A 21,752-nucleotide genomic window follows, 5' to 3' on the forward strand; every position below is an offset into this window, starting at 1 on the left:
AGAAATAATAATTTCACAGAAATATTAAAGAGTCAGACATAAATATGTTCGATGATAACCAATGAGCTCAAAGAAAAAATAATATTTTATTATTCAATTTAATATTTGATTAAATAAATTTATAATTTTGGCGCGCATCACATCACTCTATATAAAAGCGATATTGGTCTTTGCCTTAAACGAATATAAAAATGGATAAATTCATTGGCCAAAAGTTGTGAAATAAAATTATTTGTTTGCATTCACCACGCGTGTCATTAACGGTTCATTACGATTTGCGCCAAACTAATTGACTTACCGTTGCGTATCGTGCTTTGAATCCGAATCGTAATCAATTTTGTGCCTTCAAAGTCGGCTCCGAATGATACCTATAAAGTTTCTGCGATGTGTGGACGATTGACATAGATTGGTAATACGTACATAATCTATTTTCAGAATTTCACCTTAAAATAATGTTTTGCAAGATAGCTCTTGTAAATTACATATTTCTGTATATATAAAATTACTTAGTTATCACAATCTAAATGCTATTGCCAAACATATAAGTAAAATACAATATGCGTTTTATCCCATCATAAATTAAAGTACCTACAGTGCCGGAGTTCCGCCTCTACATTTGCCGCTTAATTGTTCCTAACTCACCGAATTATTTTGATTTATCGCTTTGTGATTGCTGCAACTCGATTATGTAGGGTGTCAGAATTGAATCACAAAAAATTTAGCTGTTGCCGTAAAACGGAAAGATGAGAGAAAAGATATTTGGTCTTAATATCTCTCAAAATGGTAAAGATGTTTCATATTATACTAATCACGTGCTTAAAAAATGTTTGGAGAATATTAAAAACGAAATTGTGTTAATAGCATTTCTAAAGGACTTTGTACTGAAACTGATCTGAATAAGTTATGTAAAAAACACATTAAAAAGATTTCATTATTTTTTAATGTTTAATAAAAATGATGAAGTCTTTTATGTGTTCTTTATACATCATTTATTCAGATCGCTTTCAATACAAAATCCTTTAGATATGCTAAAATAAATCTATTTACAGATAAGTTTACTTGTTCTGTAAGAATGAATCAATCTTCCGTAGCTTATCAATCAAACAGCCTAACGTTGCTCAACAGTACGTCGTCGTAATAGAGACAGAGCGTACTTGCGTACAGTTTAATTTAGTCCCGAGAGGTGAGCTGAAGTGAGTCAGTCCGTGAGTCACTCTCCTGTGACTCGCCAGACTTCCCTGTCTAGTTTATTTACGCGAATATTGGATAAATCTGCCGATACGAGCGGAACGTCTCTCGACTCGACGATGAGTAAGCGACTCTCGATAATATTTGAATAGGTTGCAGCAAGATGGATTAGGGTCTGAATTGTATTTAGAAAATGTCTAGGTTGAATAATGAATGAACTCACAAAATGAACTCAAATGAATATTTATTTGAGTTTAATACTTAGATGCTATAAATAGGGACGTACACTATAATTTTGATTCTGTCTCTTACCTGAAATAATGTCTAAAATGTGTATTTTCGTTAAGCCACAATTACTAAATTGATTGGCATAGTTTAATGATTGTTATACATTATTAAGTAGGTACTATAAAATAATGTATTAAAGAGAAGCTATACATACAAGTAGGTACGACTCTCATAAACAAAAAAAAGCAAAAGTCAAATAAAACTACTCGGAAATAAACTCCGCGAGAAACAAGAGAAGAACAACGAAACATGTAGTAAGTTTATTGAAAACATTAGCTCGTAACAAGTGCTTAATGTTCTTTAGTTAGGGTTAACCGACCGAGGCAACACTAAGAGCGCGTTGCACAAGTCAACTTTGACGTTAACTTTAACCTGCGCGCCGCCATCGTTTAGATGAAATGGCGTCCTTTTCATAATTGTGCGCAGTTTCAAGTTAACTTCAAAGTTATTGTGATAGTGACTGGTGCAACTCACACTAAATATTGAGACTAAACGACGCATGTCTCGTCACTGTTCTCCGCAAATTGTGACCAATGCATGAAGGCTGGAAGAAAAATTATGGTCCAATGCTTGGATTATTGTTTGTAATCAAGGCGACGACGAACGTATATTGGCTAATGAAAAAGCAGACTTTTTACCAAAAGATTTTCGTTAAGTTTTCGTTAACTTCAGTGGCAAGTATTTTAATTTGGAGCTCAATGGCGGCGCAGTGATTAGCGAGCTCGGCCGGTGATAGTGGCAGTTCAATTACACTTCCCATGATCGGTCATTACATGGGTGATTAGAAGTGTATTATCTTGAGCTCCTCCGTACTTCAGAAGGTACTTTTCATACTTAAGCCACAATGATGATTTAGTGTAACCGTTTTAGTAGTAACAGGTAAATGGTTTTGAAACTTTACCAACTTGTTTGCAGTAGTAACATTGTCTACCCAGTTAGTCCAGTTATTTTACGCTGTTTTCATAAAAATCTTAGATATACTCTATTTTATCTATGGGAAAAATATATAATTATTATCATTAACGTGGGAGAATCGGAGTTAATTGGGTTACAAAATTTCATTGCTATAATTTAAAGTGACTGTTTTCTATTACGAGTTAATGTAACAAGTCTTATTATAATAATCGTGCTATAGCGTAAATCCCGTCATAAATTGCGTAATAAATTATACGCTTCATAGAAACAGTGCCGAAGTGCACGTTATAAATTATATAGAAATAACGCAGTGATGGATACACCATGTTCTATTATTTTCCATTTCAGTAAGAAAATGTATACGTAATTTTTATAAAGCATAGTGGCACGTTGTTATCAGTACTACATCCAAGCTTCCTTTTCTTTTGGCTTGATCTATGTACTGAATAGAATAGAAAAAAAAACTTTTTATTTATTTTTATTTTATTTATCTCTAAACTTGTTGTTCGCTGCGAACTTAGACCTCGCGAACACAATAAAAAATTTACAAAATTGTGAATATTATTTACCGCTTTTCTTGCCCCCACGAACTTAAAAATTCTAGTGGCAGATCCTATATACCTTTTAAATTTCATCAAAATCAGACCAACGGTTCAAAAGTTATCGCGTTACAAACATACATACATTACAAAAAATGTATTTTTGCCCCAGTAGAATTGTAGACCTCGGTCGCTTCGCTCGGTCAAATATAAGTACACCTTATTTACATACACAATTAACGTTACGTTCACCTTACTTGGTTCTAATTATATTTTTCATAATTAGGTATTTCCACTTTGTAAACCAAATTCATCCACCACAAATTATTTTTTTTTTCGTTTATTTTGGCACATAACAGTCAGGATATTTACTACAACAAATACACCTTCTCTCTCCTATCTGAGCGTTTTCCCGTTTCCTTCTACAGCTGGTACAGCTACGAATGGTCCTAAAAGAGCATTTTATTCTATGCTCTCCTTACTTTGTGATAGAAGTCATACAAATATACAACATAAACCCAGATACGACGCTGCATCGCCTCAATCGCATACATGCGTCGGCCGAGCAATAAAAGCTGAATTTATCATAAAAAGTTGCACATTTAAGACTAAAACACTCGTAAATAAGAAAATAAGACCACCTATTTATATTTGTGGCTGTAGACGGACTGCATTATTTTGATCGTTGCTGCAATTTTAACTGAGCATTAGATTTTGCAATTGCACAAGTCAATGAGTGTGGCACTTCTTATAGTCGTTCAACTTCATTAAATTTTAAGGGTCCCTTAACATTTGTACAACAATAATTTTTATTTAATTTCATGAAAATTTTTTGGTATTATAAAAGAAAAACTCGTTGATGTTTTCTTGACTGTGAGTGAATATTATTGCTTAACAATACAATAAGGGCATTGTACTCTTAGGTAGGTAGGTATGTTGTGATGACGTCAAGGTCTTCTTTGATGTAATTTTTTGTATCTTAAGTATCGAGTGTAATGATCAGTGGAAGCACGTGGAAAAAGAAAAAGTCGAGAAAAAAATAAACTTTATTACAACATAACTCAAACCGAAAATGCTTGAGAGTCGACCACATGTAGAGCAGATATGTCTAATTGCGTGTAAAACTAATGTAACTTCACAAATCCTTAAGCATTTATTAGCCATATTTTTGCAATGGTCTAGTCATTACCCAAGTTAACTTTTATGATTTAAATATACACATGTTTAGTCATAAATTTTAGCACGAATTTCTTGTTTATTAGCTGTGGCTAACATTTCAATTAAATGGTCACTCCAACAACCAACAATTACGCAAGTATCAAATCCTATAATTTCTCGTATACTTCATCGTAGGGCGGTAGAACAAGCAGTTGGGCGAAGCTCTCATTGATGTGGGGCGGCAGCGGGCGCGGTGCGGCGGGCGGGGCGGGCGGTGGCGAAACGTGCGTCGAAATAGCCTGCTGCACCGACTTCCGACCCACCTGTGATGATTGCCTAAACTGGAACACACAATCGCTTGTTATGACGAAATGTCACAAATATTTGTTTAAATTTGGAGCTAATACACGTCGAATTTTTAATGTAATGTTATTGTAAAAGTTGTTGTTAACAGTAGTAAAATCTAAAATGAACCGGTTCTTTTTATTTAGGTGATCTGCAAAAAATCTTGAGAAATATCAGGTTATAACAGTCATTGGCTACGATTTATCTGGTAAGTTTTAATATATTCATTCATCTGTACTTTTACTGAATATATGCGTCAATGACTTGCAATACTCGCTTCCAATGAATTTTGACTCCATTGACCTTTTACATCGCAGAATATCAGTCATTTAATAGATATAAATTATATTATGTAAGTGTATTCGGAAAAAACAAACTTTGGTACTCTCACGGACAACAAATATCGTGAAGATTGAGTGAACGTTTTATTGTCTTTACGATGCAACGCGCGTGTAATCAAAAAACGTACGCATGTTTGCAAGTGCTCGCGTGATTTTAAATCTCCGACAGATTGAAACCAGGACCACACATTGCACGATTCAACGAAACTTTATTTATATCAATCCATTTGAAGAAGCTGTTCGAAATAAAGAGTAGCGGCGATGTATAATTTATGGTAATAATAGGGATCGTATTCATGGGATTTTTTTTAATACGATAAGTCACGCTCAAATCTCGCGCACAAAAGATCCAAATGCGTCGGTAGGTCAAGAGTTGGTTTCCCGGACGCAGCCTCGGGTTACAACAAAGGCCTATTTTTTTGGATAAGTCTCGTGACAGGTCGAGTCGAGGGTGCTAGTGAGGTGCTGCCCGCCGAGTGACGAGTGCCGGAAAACTATTTGACGCGGATGCTTATAAAAAGATTTTTAGGACCGGTTGATTGTTAAGTATATAGTTATTATAGGATAAACTTACAAAAAACCTATAATGTGTAAAAGCGAAATGTGTTATTAGAATTGCAAATAAATAAAGTAGTAGAAGACGTTCAATACATATGATTTGATAGACATTATACTAATTTTTCGCAATGAATTCGGTATGCATCATTTCGATAAAGGGGAACTATATTATCGAGATCGTGTAAACCAGAACAAGTGCGATGTACTCGTAACTAGAAGATTATAAGCATTTGACGATATTTTAACTGTTTTTATTAACTACGTTTGTTTAACAAATTAAGACTACCTATAAATAATTAAGTATCTGTTTACTTAAAATGCAGAATAATGTGTAATATCATATGTAGTATCAGATACATAGTTAGGTAGAAATTAAGACATGAAACTCAACCCATGTAAATTTATGTATCGACCTTCATTAAAGGTAACCAAATCTTAAATGATTAACTGAAACTGACAGTTGCCTCGGTCCGAGCCTTACAATTTATTCAATTACATTCAAAGAAAAACTAGTTTGTTATATGGTCCGATATTTTTTACATGTTTAAAATTTAAGCATAAACTACCAATTACAAATTAGGTTGATTTATTATAACGCTTTCAGACGTATCTACTAAAACAAAAAGTAAGCTCATGTTAGCACTTTATTTATGCAAATGCATTCGCGTTGTCATATTAGATTCAGGTATCTTCAAAGCGAACATCTTCACAATCTATTCTCTACTCTAGAGCTTCGTGAATGGGAGCTTTAAGCCTCCGGCTAACTTTAGTTAGTCACTGAAGCGCGCGCGCACGGGACACGCGCGTTGTTGGCCAAATTGTGATGACTTTGTCTCGTGGGCTAAATCTGTAGCACGCGTGTCGCTGTCACCTATACAACACTAATAGTTACAACGTTTTATGTTACAAGTGGTTCCCGTGATGTGATGTTCTGTGTTCTGGACAACGCAACGGTTCAAAGAATTACTTAAAATGTTTATCTAAATACCCATTGGGATATAATTATTACTCATTTAGATTACAAAATGAAGCACCGGTCTAGTCTATGGCTCATAGTTATCATAATATTAACCATGAAATTTAAAAATATATATCTTTCCCTACCATTCAAAACCAAAACCACAAAGATTTCTCCTTATATTCGATAATAGTAGCTTTATAGCAAGTAATATATAAACGGTTTTTCAATCGAGCGAAATGCATTAGCGAGATCCATCGAAAATATTTTAATGGTTCAACAATAAATTGAAGGTTGTAACTGCATTCAAAGAGAGATTTATTATGCAGCCCGTTGCATTTTTGCATTCGGCAAATGAATTCGATTAAATCTCGAATTTGTTGCAATGAAGAATTGCTTTCTTCGTTTTAATTGTCCTTTGGTATATTTTACGTTCAGTTTCATAAGTAGATTTTTTTTACTTTTTCTTAATTCTAATCAAACATCTGCATTGTTCCATTTTGAACCTGATTGCACACGTCATAATTTGCATATACATACTCACTATCAGCTACATATACATATACATAAAATCATTGAGGTAATAACATCTGCGAACATCTACGATTTAAATTTCATCTCATCATATCACTTTTGTTGAATTTCACCATTTCACCATGCATATGTTTTAATAGGTAAAAGTCGTTAATTTATCAACATCAACTGTTATTTAACGTCAAGAATACATTGATGACGGCAAGAGTTCTTTAGTCGAGCTAGATTTGTTTTTGTTCTCCGAATACGAACCAATATGCACACTTCAACTTTAATGAAGTGGTCGTAACTGTATATCAGTGTCTATTAAAATGATCTACGTTGACTTGTAAATTAGATGTAGTACAATATCCTTTGATATCTGCTGTTATTGGACTAGATTAGACACACTTATAAAAATATCCACATAAGTATAGTAACCTCTTAAAAATTCCACATATTCGCTGTTAATTTTAAGACTAAAAAGATGACATTTTGACTGTAGTTTTAACCACAGACGGCTACTTTACCGATATTTGCAGTTAATATTTATATAGTTCTAAGAAATGTTAAATCTGGCTTCAATATGAATATCATTGAGGATGAGTGGGCTTGTGAATTTTCCATTTATTCTTAGTCATGACATCCGAAAATATATTATTTTGTGGCTGTAATTGATTTGTTCATAATATTGCATTAGAATATACCAACCCACTGAGGTTTTCGTTGTATTGATTAAAATATATATCATTCAGTTTATGCTTTGTTTCATATGAAATAAAAAAATATTATCAATAATGCCACATTACACAGAAATTTAAGGTAATTTAGTTAGTAGTTCTAAAAATATTTATAATTCTTGCTTTGCGGTTTTATTGTTATTTCATCTCTAACAATAAATTCTCGTATATTTACAAGTATAAAAAAACACAAACAAAAAGTATTCCATTGGGATATTTTTATATAATGTATTCTTACAATGAAATGTATTTGGTTTCATTGTAAGATCACAAACATATCTGTAGCCACGCGTATTGTCGTTGTGTAGGAAAGTAAATTTATGTATTTGTTGTGAATACGTGACTGTCGACAATCCTATAGAATAGCATTGTAAAAATAAACCACTGTTTGGGTGATACTACATCTACCTATTTATTCAGCAATATAGTATCGTACGATTACAAATTAATATTCTTTATTAGTCTACAATTTAGTAGTTTTTGTTATAATGTACTGTAGTTTAGTCAAAACTTAAGAGAAAATCATCTTTGAATGATAATCTTATTTAGTTTATTTTACTTACGTACTTCTAATAAAGTAGTAAAGAGTATGCATACGCTGTGGGCGGAACTCCAAAAGCTTAATTGTTCCTTTCACACAAGACAATAACGCCTAAGTATTACGGTAATATCTAGTCAATCGAATCGATAAATTGAATTTAATAGCGCCTATAATAAACGTTTTAGAAAGGCGATGAGGTGACTAGATGTTACACGTACAATCTTCTTGAAATTAAATTAATCCATATGCCTGATAAAGTAATAGATGACAAATAAAATCTAAATTAATTTACAAATATTTTGTATCGCCTAATAAATAAAACTAGGCAGTCGTTGAAATCAAGCAGGATTTATCCAGACTTATCAAAAATAAAACTAGAGAAAGCTATATTTCCAAGACGTTTATGTATTGGACTGTACACGCCCGTGACAAACCTAGCACATCTGTGCCCTACATATACATATAACTATATGTAAGGCCATACATCCTTGTGATAAATAGCTCCATGCTTACGAAGCGGACCTATATTGATTGGCGGTTGACGCCATGTTTGGAATATAGGTGACGCAAGGGAGAGCGTAATTTTTCATTGTTCATGTTACGTAGTTCAATGCAGTTGTTATCTCTCCAATAATAATAATACTAGATTTGCTTGAAAATTCGGATATAATAAATAACCCCTAGAAAGGGTCCATGGATGTAAGAATTACTATTAGTTGACTCTTATTGTTTAAAATAAAAAAATGTAAAATATGATGATCATGCTCAAAAGAAGTTCATTATATTATCATTGGCAACTTTCCATGAGTTTATGTATACTTAACCACTCTCTAAGTATATACAGGTTTTTATGATCACAGCACTATTAAATTTTTAGTTTTTATATGCAATTTTGGAACCGGTATTCTGTGCGATACCTGCTTTATTAACAATTACTATGCGGTGGAGAACTGCAATTACACTGAAAGAAGATTGTGTAGATAGGTACAATGTACAGTTCTCTGAGAGCTATGATTTGTTTTATAAGAATGCCATTGACATTATTATTACTGTTGAGATTGGTACAAACGAAGGCAGTGTACAAGATCCGTTAGAGACTACACTATGTCCACAGAGCATTTATCAGCAAACCTTTTAAGGTAGTCCATTCAAATGTTTTGTCTCGGATTATAGTTACTTTAATGGGTGTTTTATGATTATGTCACAAGTTCGTTGCTCCAGGCGCACCTTCCGCGTGGTTATTTATATGAGCGTGTGTCGAACTTTTGACAAGCGCGTAAATAAACAGGGCTACCGTATCGGATGCGGACGTCGGCCGCCGTAACAACTGTTTACGGGATTGCAAAATTTATGAAAACGAGGTATGGGATTAACAGCTTTCTAGTTACAAAATGTTGATATAGTCTTCATATTTATGACGTTGCACCCGATTGTTTTGTTATGGTAGAATAATATTAAATTTATTTAATTCTAAGTCAGCCTCATTTTCTACGAAAGACATAACAGGACGATCGATCTTGATACATGCTGCAAACATTGTCCGTTAGATTTGCATTGGGATGACATAAGTCAATAGAAGATGTAAACAGATAGGTTTTTTATATTTTCTAACATGTAAATAAGGAGTTTAAGATTAAATAGAAGACGTTATGTCATTGATTAAAATATTACCACAAATAGTACGAATCATTTTTAACAGCGGATATGCTTGATATTTTTTTACAATTTCATATGGTTATTTATACTTTATTGATCTAGCGCGTGCGATGTCATTTTCTCGCTGACAGGTTTATGGGTTTTGAAATTTCAAACGGTTCGGTTCAAAGAGACGTTGGAGTCTCTCCTTTACTATGTTGCTTTCGTTTCTTTAATTATTTGCGGTGAGTTTCTATTTCCATTACCTCTGTAGTTCCTATGTCTATTAAATACAAAGATTTACACTAGTACCATGTTTCTATTGCTCACACCTATTAACGAACATTTAAACAAATTGACAGCCAAAAAACAACCATGGAGCAAGTATGGCTATGGTCATCTTTTTTTTTTTGTTTATGTTCGGTTATCTCTAATAATGACAATTCTTTTTATTATATTAAAAAAGGCTAATTGTATAGAAATATGGGATGTATTTCTATTAATTACGATTTCGTTAACATGCTAGAAGAAAGATATTTACAAATTGAAGCAGGACCATTCGTATCATAGTGTAAATTTAAATGCAAGTTTAATTTTTTTGCGGTTGATATTTGTGGTTATTTTCTATAAAAATATTTAACGAAGTTTTATTCGTTTTGTCTTACTTTGATCTATTTTGAATGATTCTACGGTGACTTCTAATATCTATTTGGCTATAATTATTATTGACATATAAACTAAGCTTTGTTTAAAATACGGAAATGCGCCGTGAATACATAATCTTTCTTTTTGTTATAGTGACTTTTGTTATTTACTGTCTGGTTTTACATATTTTTACAAAATTTTGACACATCGTTGTATTAGTTTGCATACAATTGTGAAAGTAGGGTCGCTCTATTCTTATATTCATGTTCCCTTCAATCAACACAAAGCACTTGTTCCCTTCTACCATTGGGCCCTGCATAAAGACAAAAGTAATATTACGGGCCCTCCCAATAAACGGTACTTTCATTGTTTCGAAACAAACTATTTGATAATTCCAATATAATTATTCAGATACAACATGCTGGCTATAATGACGAGATTCTTTATTATTTCTTAATTTTCTAATGTTCGTTCCTACTCGATTTGTCTCGAGAGAGAGAGAGAGAGAGAGATTTTTACAGACAGTCATACACTATTATACAAATCACGTTTAGTGTTCAATGATACTGATGACCATGCAAAGCGAAGAGTTTCCTCTTCGCTTTGCAAGGTCGTCAAGTAGGAAAGCGAATCCTGGGCCCCGCCGATCCGGAAAATAAACGGGAAAGCACTCACATGACAGAATTTCTCAACATGAATTTTCTAAAAAATAACCTTTAAAATATTACAGTAACTTGTATATTTTGTATGGTTATCCTTGAAAGACTTCGTACAACGTAGGTAGGTGTCAAAGGTTCGTCCTATCTACATTGTGACCTAGTGTTGACTGAATGCGAGATGAAGCATGTAGGCGGCGACGGCGCCACGATTGTAAATATTCCTAGAAGAGTTTATCGCACTGTATGACGAAGCATCCAGCCGTTCATGAACTGTGAATTGCGTTCGATGATCCGCAATTTTCACTGTTTATTCAAAGCTCGAAGGACCGCATATATCTCGCTAATCTGGCCTCTATCCTTTATTTATACAAAATCGTAGCAATAAAATTGTAAGGGCTTAGGAATGGGCTTTGAATATATGTTACTGACAGCAAACTGTCCTAAAATTTTATTTTCGATACGAGTATTTTAGTGGATTTATATTTAGTATCTTAAAATGTCAACACAATCGTGGCATTAATTAATTCTAACAAACAGATTATGAATGTGAAAATTCTATATAACAATACATTTTAATCGCTAAAATTCAATACTTATTGAAAATTGTGTGAGTGTTATCAAAATGGAATTCGATATTTCTGAAGTGAAGTGACAAAATGATACCCACATGTATAAGGGCACCCCGATCCATCCAAGGGTCTACAGATGACGTCACGCGACAAACCCGGTCCATTGTCCAGGTAACATTTCTTTTTCGAATATTTGACTGTGCTCTTTTTTTTTGTTATAACGTTATTATATATATAATATTATAATATATATATATATATATATATATATATATATATATATATATATATATATATATATATATATATATATATATATATATATATATATATATATAATATTATTTTATCACATTGTTAATTTTTGTTGTAATTCACTAATTTGCATCAAGTTTTTCTCACTGACATAGGATAATTGGCACCGTTTGGAGTCCTTAGTTAATCTATGACAATTGTTAAAGTGTAAAATTAATGTTTTGAGCCATATTTTGGACCCGCATAATGCACAGATTTCAGAAGTTTCGTCTAATGTTAGCGGGTGACCGCCTCCGAGTCCCGCCCAGGGATATTAAAAGCACGACCTCATTCTACTTCCGCACTTTGACTGTCGCTTCTAATGGCACTATGGATGAACAGGAACTTACTAACCGATCAGTTTCCTCAAAAAAAGAGTATTAAATGTATGAACTGTTGGCTGCTGTCAGAAACTAACATGAAAATAATCATGGATCTATTTCAGCCGGTATAATTGAAGGAACATCGTAAATTTTAATTTCCTTATTTGGGTATAAATAGTGATGGAGATATGTATTTAGAAATATTTAGTAATAACTTATAACATAACATTGTTGAGGATTTCGATGGTGAAGTAATTTATCGAGAATTCACTCTAGAATGTTTAAATACAAAGTAAAATTATATCAAGTCTCATTATATTAGTCTTCTTTAATCTATTATATATTTATTCATTGTTCTATAACAACAACCTTTACGCTTGTCTGTATGTTTATATATTTCTTCTATATCTTTTTATTTTCATATTTTATTTTTTTGTCTAATTATTTAATACTGTTAAGTTTACTGCACCCTCTTAGTTTACTTGTGTCTCTTTCCATCCAAAGGTTGGCTGGAAGAAATTGCATTAGCGATAAGTCCGCCTTTGCACTCATTATGATTCAATATCTTGTTGTAACTGTACTCCTTTGTGGATGGTGCAATAAAGAGTTTATCTATCTATCTATCACACTTTACCTGAAACAAGACGTTGGTTGGAAGTATTCATAGCAAAAGGAGTAAATTTCACAAGAGGATAAATACACATAAAAGTGTACTAACATTTCTGTTACGAGCATTTCGTGGAGATTGTAAAAAAAAGTAGGTCGGGAGTATCATAAACTACCTTGACTCATATTGCTGGCACTGTTGTTGGCAAATGATTACTCAGCGCAACAACACTAGATGATTGTCTTTTGTTTAGATATTGTTAATTCAACTTTCATATATTTATTTGTGATGAACCTCAAAATATACAAGAAATTGAGGTGATAAATCAGACATATTAAAATGATTAATTGATCACGCAAAAATTTTACTAAAGAACTGAATCAACATGATGATCAGGTTACGTCGGAGACGACCGAATGACTTCATCAACCATCATTGGTACTATTAACTTATTTGGAGCAATTGGCATACAAGACAAGCAAATACGAATTCTTGTGGTTGCGTTCGAGATTAGCGTTATGTACTGCGATTTTCATTTGCTTTCTCTACGTTAGCTATGATGGTTTTACTTTCTATATCTGTTTCTCTTCTTCTCATCATTTATTTTCTGCTTTACTAAGATAAGGTCTATCTTATCTACACAGTGGACAAAATGCTTGAAAAACAATATGTATATACAAACACATGAATGAGAGGTAGAAATTAATCGGCCATACAATTTTTGTTAAAACTGGCCAAACCGGGAGCTGGCCAGCGTCCCGTGGGAGAAAGGGGTATGTATAGTTACCATGATTTCAAAAATGCAACGAATATATTCAGACATCTTGTTTATATAATCTTACATTTTTTAGTTTTGAGGACAGTTTGGTCATTTAACTATTTCATCACGATAATTATAATCCCTAACTTGTTCGTTATTTGGCAAGGATATCATTGTTGAAATGATTTGGGAATCAACTATATAACTATATATGCTATACTATAAACTGAATTTTGGTTACGTGATATATAAATCAAAACACTTAGAAACACCCAAATCCAATAGAGAAATTAGAGAAACATCAGTGATATAGTCACAATACAATAATAAACAATGTATTTTTAACATATAACGAAAAACAATGCAACCCCAAATATCGCCAAGAACATCTTGGTGATATTTGGAGCTGCCATGCCACATTAATTAGTATCTTATGTCAGGAAAAGTCATCGGCATCGGTTGTCATCGGCAGGAAATCGACTTCCCATAAAGTTCGAGTAGTATGAATTTGGACTGAAAAGTAGAAAAATGTGTTCATTTGTATTCTATCATAATATAGCAATTTTTTGTTGCATTTAATTCTTAAAATAATAGATTTTATAAATCCCAATATCCCATTATACTGATATCCATGGTCACCGTACCCGAGCACAAAACTCCGTTGATTTGTTTATTTTGGTCGCCAAACTTGGAAGGTACATTGTTGAACTAAATTACGTTTGTTCCACGCAAATATCCTGGGTATTGTTGTGTTCTCTCAACTTCAAACTGTATCCCTTGCAATCAAAACATTGAAGTTTATTAATTAAGCTAAATTGTTCAGAATATTATTCAGAATAATGTATTAAAAATAATAGAACAGGAACATATACAATTTTAATTACTTACTTGCGACTTGTACGACTTTTTTAATAGTACCAAGATGTTAAAAAAAGTAATAATTTATTTTACATTTTAATATAAATCATGGAATATAAAAAATCAATTGGTTGATTACCATGTTCATCTTTTACATTGATACAATCATCGTCAAAAGTGACTATAAAATAAGAATAATACATATGATTTTTTTTATCACATAAATCACCTTTAGTTCAAAATTATCAAGAAATATAATAATATAATTAAAATTCTTAGAAAATCTTCTGGATAGCAAATTTATAGATTTTTTCTGCACTTTATGCAATGGATTTTTATTCACAATATATACACTCGCTATTGTAAGTTGCTTGCTGTACACTCGCTAGTAACATCGGGTAGCTTACTGAATTGCTTGTAAAAGCCGATGTTTATCAAGATGAAAAGCTTACATTTTTTATGTGAATTGTAAAATCTAAAGACAGTTTTTATCATGTCTGTACAATGTATTTTACGGACAAGCGATAAAAGTGTCCGGTCCAATAGATTTATTACTATCGAGAGCTATTTGGAGCCGATTTGAATAAACACCCGTGTGATAGGAAAGATAACAGCGAATTGAGATGGAGCGTCCCGTCTTGGACCCTACAATATGTATTGTGATCATTACATTAATATGTTAGATTGTGTGATAGGATCAAATGTATATTGATTTATGATAATGACATTTCCTTGTAATATGTAATTGTCGTGAATAAAAAGTAATCCCAAGAAAACCTGAGTGTAACAGCATGCATTGCATATATTTAATACTTAATTGTTATTTTATTTGTATACACAAAAACGGCTCTAACGATTTCGGTAGGTTTTTAATATTTAGACTTTAGATGGTCATTGTATGGAGTGCCTTTCATTCCAATCACCTTCGTGATACCTCTATTTTACATTTAAAAAATAAAAAGTATCATCCGAGCGGAGCTCTGTTCTCCAATTTATTCGAGTTCCATTCAAATTGTAAATATAGGTCAAATAAACCTTAGCAACCTAGAATTTCTATATTAAATTATTTATGTCGTTAATTTACTGTCTTCTGAATTTTCAAACACAAGTTTGAAAAGCTTATCCTACATAGAAATATACTCGATGGGGAATGAGGACAAGTGGTGATCGGCGACAGTGAGACGGCAGTCGTGTAGGCCACTATACCTAGCCATACCATCGTACTTGCTAATGGGTTTAGAAGATCGCTTTGATGCGTACTAATGGCAGCGTGAGTAGTGGCGAGTGCAATCCGTTGGATTTGACGTTTCTATAGCTCAATTTATAGATCGTTTTGTGATATATTTAACTATTCTTCATCACAAAATATTATTTCATTTTTACGATATATATATGCCGAGCGGTAGCTATGGTTTAAGCTAGTGAAACCTGTCGAAATAAATTTCTTGCATCCTATCTTTCAAGAGTGATTAATGTCTAAATATTAAATTTAAAAAAAAGTTTTGCATATCGCTAAATATCATCTGTAGTATTGTGACATTTGATACAGTTCCATTATCGATAATCTTCGTTTTGATTATCATATTTACAATTAAAGATGCGCTATATGTGGGCGGAATTCCGCATCATTGAACTTCCATCTTCCGTAACTATGTCGTCTGCTTGTTATTGATTACAACATTGCAACATTTGTTTCTTTCTATTAGTAGTAAGTACCTACATTGGATAACAATATCATCTATATAATCATCACATAGGTCTCTAATTTTTAACTATCCAAATTCCTCATATATGAAAGTTAAAAATAATTAAAGGCAGATCAAAAAATATATTTTAGCAAGAGACCAAAAAATTATAATAGCAGCATCATCAGCACAACAATGCTGTGATTCATTTCGATACAAAATAAAAGCCGAGTGTAATCATCATTTATTACATATTCTGAATTCTTTCCCAAGCTTTGCATAAACCCTTCAAATCCAGACCGAGACTGGTCATAAAAAATATATTAGCAATTTCACCTCGTAAGTCGTCTTATCTTCACCTCGTAAAACAATAAAAAGATGTGAATATTTTATTTAGGTATTCTTTTGTTTCCACAGATTTATCATCTATATTTTTTTTTAGTTTAAAAAATATTACTTTATCGCTAGTATTTGAGTTAGAGAAGATGTATTTTGATTATTTTAACAGAGTTCGTGATTTGCCGGATTTCTTTACAAGACAGAGCCAAGAGTTGCGAAACTCAAAACCGCCAATAAGGTTGCCGATATTCGAGTTTTGAGTTCGAGTTTCCAGCCCTTTCCCCCCAGCCTTTTCCTTGATTGACTTTTACTTATTTTGTGGGAGGTGAAGCCGTTGGCATTATTATGTTTATCTTTCACTCCCATGCCAGCATTAAAGTAATTTATAATTATATAAACGAGCAATAACTGTAATTTATAAATAAAGAAGCATCAATAAATTAATAATAATGCCCATAAAATTATTGGTTATAGAATAACTAATAAATAAGAAAGTAGTTGTTGTTTTATAGTACTTATTTGTGGGTGCGGCATTTACTGCTATGTTCGTTAGCAGATTTGTAGCTGTTCATCTAGCAACCACTTTATTAAATTATCATATTTTGATCAGCATTTCGTTAAATCAAATTCTGACTTCATGTTCACTGTTGAGTCAAGTTCCTACATCAATCTATTGAAATTCGTTGCTTTTATAACCATTCAGCGTAACATGAAGTGTGATTTACTATACTATTCGTACGCTATATTAGTATTAAACCTAAGGGCTTTAGTCCCGGTTGGACTTCAACCAAGACAATACATATCACAAACAGTTACATGATGTCTTACAGATCTACACAGACTGGGCGAACCACTACTTGGAGCGGGCGCGGTCGCGGCGCAGAGCTGGGGTCTCCGGCGGCGGCCTGGCGAGGGACTGCGCTGACGGCCTGCTGCTCGCGGACGTGCTCGAGGGGGTGACAGGGCTCAAGGTGCACCGGGCTCACCGCAAGCCCAGGAACCCACAGCAAATGGTGAGTACACTTGACAACACCTGGATGGTGCGTGCAGTATTGGAATCTTAGACGGTGGGGTCTCTGTGATTGCTTGCACGTGAGCTCTCTGCGAGCCCACCTTTGTATAAATTTTGTAGGAAAGACTTCTCAGTTTGTACTAGGAACTCATGAATTAACGCCGTATTGGACTCGGCTACTTTCTTTTTGAAAGTGTTTCCTTAAAATTAGCGCGTCATAATATTGTAACCGGAAACCTATGGAGTTGACAATACGGGATTTGGGTTTGTGGGCTATCGTTACAATGCTTAGGCTATGATCACACGAAACTTCGAACAGAGATAGTAAATTACTTTTATCTGAAAAATGTTTAGTTAGATCACTAATTTCTTTTTATTATGACAATACTACATTTGGTAATATTTAAAGACAATAAAGGGGATAGTAAGGTTAAGTACTTATTTAGTATTTTAGAAAAATATAGGTAGTCTGCATGTCTGGTAGCTGACAACGGGATGTAAAATATTTCTATTTAGAATTTTAAATGAAGTGATTTGGGCACACATATCGCTTCTTCTTGTCGAGTAAGAATATATATTATATAATTTTCGACCAATATATTCTTAAATCGCTATCGCTTATAATAGGACACTACCTTAGAGTCGAAGCGTGTGTACCTGCTTACCCGAGTGATTTGTTGATGCATGGAGCGATAGCTATTTCTGGCAATCAAAATATTCCTTTGCCGCTTTCATTTTCGGCCAGGTTCAATAATAAACAATGGATGTGGGCTATAGACATTTTATTTTGACAGCGTTGAAAGTATAATAATTCATTGCTTGCCTCATTTTTATTATTCATTATTCAATTACATTTGAAACAAATATAAATTGATATTGTAAAATTAAGTAGGTACAGTACTTCAAACTGACACGGTATCAGTTACATAAATAATGATGATGTGGCCACGAAAGAACTCACATAAGTCCGAAATCAGATTAATCTCTGCAGTGTCATGCCACGAGTAGCTAACTGTAGTTTGGTGATAACTAGGAAAGTGGCTCTCATTTTTTACGATCATGAATAAGAATAATTCGTTTTTGGTATGCTTTGTCAAAATGTACAGCCTACTAGTACAGAATATATATTTTACTACTACATAAAAACCTTCTGCTTGTTTCGTTATATCTATTTAAAAACTCGCATCAAAATGCGTTGCGTGGGTAAAAGATCTGCATACATAGGCACAGATAGACTGCGGCAAGCGACTTTGTTTTGTACTATGTAATAACGCCTCACACACTACTACTGTACTAAACGTATTTCCCACATTTTTTATCGAACAAGTTTTTATGTATTTTATATTTATATAGAATTACTCGTACCACAGTCATAAAAAAATAATTACCTATCTCATCAATAAATAAATAACAAAAATTTCTACAAAAATACTGAATATTAAGTGGAGGTGATAAAATACATCTTTGTGATTTGATATGCAAAACTATAAACAAAATAGATTGTTTGTAATATGATATTGCTGTGGTGTAGCGATGATACCCAGTGAATTGTATAGTTGAGACCACATCCGCCACAAACTTCTTAGTTACAGTCGCTAGCATTTTTATACAATAGTTTATTCCGTTATTATAATTATATACAAGATATAATAGGAAATATGCATTAATCTTGTACTATCTTAAACAAACGAAATATGAAAATTGAGTCCAAAAAATATTAAAATGTGAAATCAAGATAAAAAATGATTCGTAAAACAGAGTTATTTGTATTATGCATAACCGATGATGTTAAAATCTTTTTGCAACTTAAATTGAAACATTACCTCCATCTTTGGAAATAAAATAGGCAATATTTCTATTTGTGTAATACTTAATGAAGATTGATTGATGAGTGATGACTGTTAGATTTTTTCCAATCTCACTTTAATCTCATTAATATTATAAAGGCGAATGTTTTTTGAGTGTGTTTGTTACTTCTTCACGCTCAAACGGCTGGGCCAATTTTTACACATTAGGTAGGTATGTACCTATTACACTCCACACTATCGCAGTGTCAGACGGACTATCGTGGGTAACTAAGTATGATTTTGTTTATTTAGGTATACATGCTAATTTAGCTGAAATTGTTGTTGTAGTATTTCTGTAATTCTACACATTCGACTTAAAACTAAACACTTTACAATGTTTGTTATTATACACGATAATACTTGCCTAAGTCTAATTTATATGCATCTTAACCTGGGTAGAACGTACTATTTTCAAATGTTGATTTCAAAATATAAGGAAATCTGTTGTTGCCCACAACGCCACGGGTCTAAGAATGAGTCGTAAACTGCTGGCTTCGATACGTTGACAGTTTGTTAAACAATAACTATGGTCTTTCTTATTATCGAGTGAGTTGTAAGTTCAATCGATACGTGCTTGATATGGTATATCTACCTAGTCTCGTTATTGTCAGTCTGTATGAATACTATAATTCCTAATGGGTATAACATTGGTAGCGTTAACCTGAAGACTGACGTATTTCGTGGTTTATGTTTTATAGTGGCCCACTACTTCTAAAGTATCTAATGCTGGCTCCACACTAATGCGGACCAGTTCCTGATGCCTATCTTTGACGGATTCGGCATACATTGCCTACATTGCTGGTTCTACATTGCGGTAAATAAAACACTCATACAAATGTGAATCCTACATTAAACTATATAGTAACAGGAGGCATGTTGGAACATTGAACTATATCCTATAGTTTACCAAAATTTTAATTGATGTACAGTTGGGGTCAAATTAAATTATCCCAACAATTAAGTATTTTAGTGATCTGTAAGTACTGTAAAGTTTTTTCCACAACCCTACGTATGAAGTTTTTGGAAAATTTCAACGTTATTTTTTGTATTACCATAGCATAATAGAAATAGCAACGGGTTAGAACTAGTTCATTTAAAATCAATGTTTAATAAATTTACATTCCTGCGTTTGTTTGTGTTATTACATCGGAAGTCGAGTATTGTTTAGCCAAGTGTCGATGGAAATGGGTCGGGCAAGGAACGACTTGAGGCGGACTGTACTTTGTTAGGTACATTTTGATTGTTCTATGCTGTTGAACTTTGATTACGTAATGGGATTAGATCGTGTTTACTGTAATTATAAATTACTATATTCATTTATTCCACATTATTTGTAAATGCTCATGGAGATTTGGTCTTAAATACTATTTACAAATGTAACTACTTATCTTGGCGCAGAGACCTATATTATTTTATAGTTATAAAGAATGGCCTGTGGCACAGCCTGGACAGCTGGTAGGCAACAATAGCATTCCCAAGGGGGCTGACGTTAGGCAGGCGGCCGAGTGTAAAATCACAGCCGAATCTTAAAACAAAATAAATATTTTTACGCTGATCCCGGGCTTCGCGGATTCGCAACCCCGAACGCAACCGGTTACATGTAGAGGTGAGATAGAGAGATAGTTATAAAGAACTAGAGCATTTAAAAATTTAACCAGACCTACAAGTAAAATTTTTAAATGCTCACTACATGCAATACAACAACTTCCATAAAAATTTAAGTGCCTTGATCCAAACATGCTACGTGAAGGCACCTATATAATTAATATTTTTTTAGGGTTCTTCCGATTAATATACCGAACCTTTAATAGTCAATTATTTTAAATTTTATCTTATTAAACCCTTTTAAAATAGTCATTAGCACCAACCTCCCAGAGCGACCTTTCATCGCCTTCGAGATGTGAGCAAAAAATTAAATAAATAGCTATTATGTTTAGGGCCGTTTTTTGCGTACCATCCGATCGTTACTGAGATGACTAGTAACTGACAAACAAACCAATTGTTTGCTTGTCTAGCCTGACAAAGTGATTTATTGGGTTAAACATAGAGTCTATTTTGTATAGATAAGACAACGTGGCTTATTTATTGCACAGCAAAAACAAAATTGGGGACAGTGCTCATGATCGCAATCATTATTATTTTCTTTAATTTTGATTTCCATGCAGACTTTGAGATAAAATAGCAGCAAGTGATATAATGTAATTTACTTATTGAATTGTAGAAAACAATCGAGTAATTATTTTCTACGATTATAAGAGGGAACTAATTAGAGATAAAACTTGATGTCTGTTCTTGTTAAACAATTTCTATGCGTACGGGAAACATTTTAATGGTTGATTCCATTGGATTGTTAATGTGCGTAAGATTCTAATGTTTATAATTAAATAACAATATAATAATACACACTACTATTTGCCTAGTTATTTTGATATCCT

General features: G+C 33.1%; 1 protein-coding gene across 7 annotated transcripts in view; it reads left to right on the forward strand.

Moving 5' to 3' along the window:
* sick (sickie) overlaps positions 1-21,752 on the forward strand; it is a 165,517-nt gene that overhangs the window by 58,381 nt on the left and 85,384 nt on the right. For 6 of the 7 annotated variants that reach the window (XM_053745550.1, XM_053745543.1, XM_053745545.1 and 3 more), the window contains one exon: positions 17,289-17,471. In XM_053745550.1, coding sequence (XP_053601525.1) covers positions 17,289-17,471 — 183 coding nt within the window. Of the gene's footprint in view, positions 1-11,574; positions 11,764-17,288; positions 17,472-21,752 lie in introns of those variants that run through there. The other variant, XM_053745549.2, reaches the window with a different exon arrangement.

The sequence above is a fragment of the Plodia interpunctella genome, chromosome 5, assembly GCF_027563975.2.
Source record: "Plodia interpunctella isolate USDA-ARS_2022_Savannah chromosome 5, ilPloInte3.2, whole genome shotgun sequence".
NCBI lineage: Eukaryota > Metazoa > Arthropoda > Insecta > Lepidoptera > Pyralidae > Plodia > Plodia interpunctella.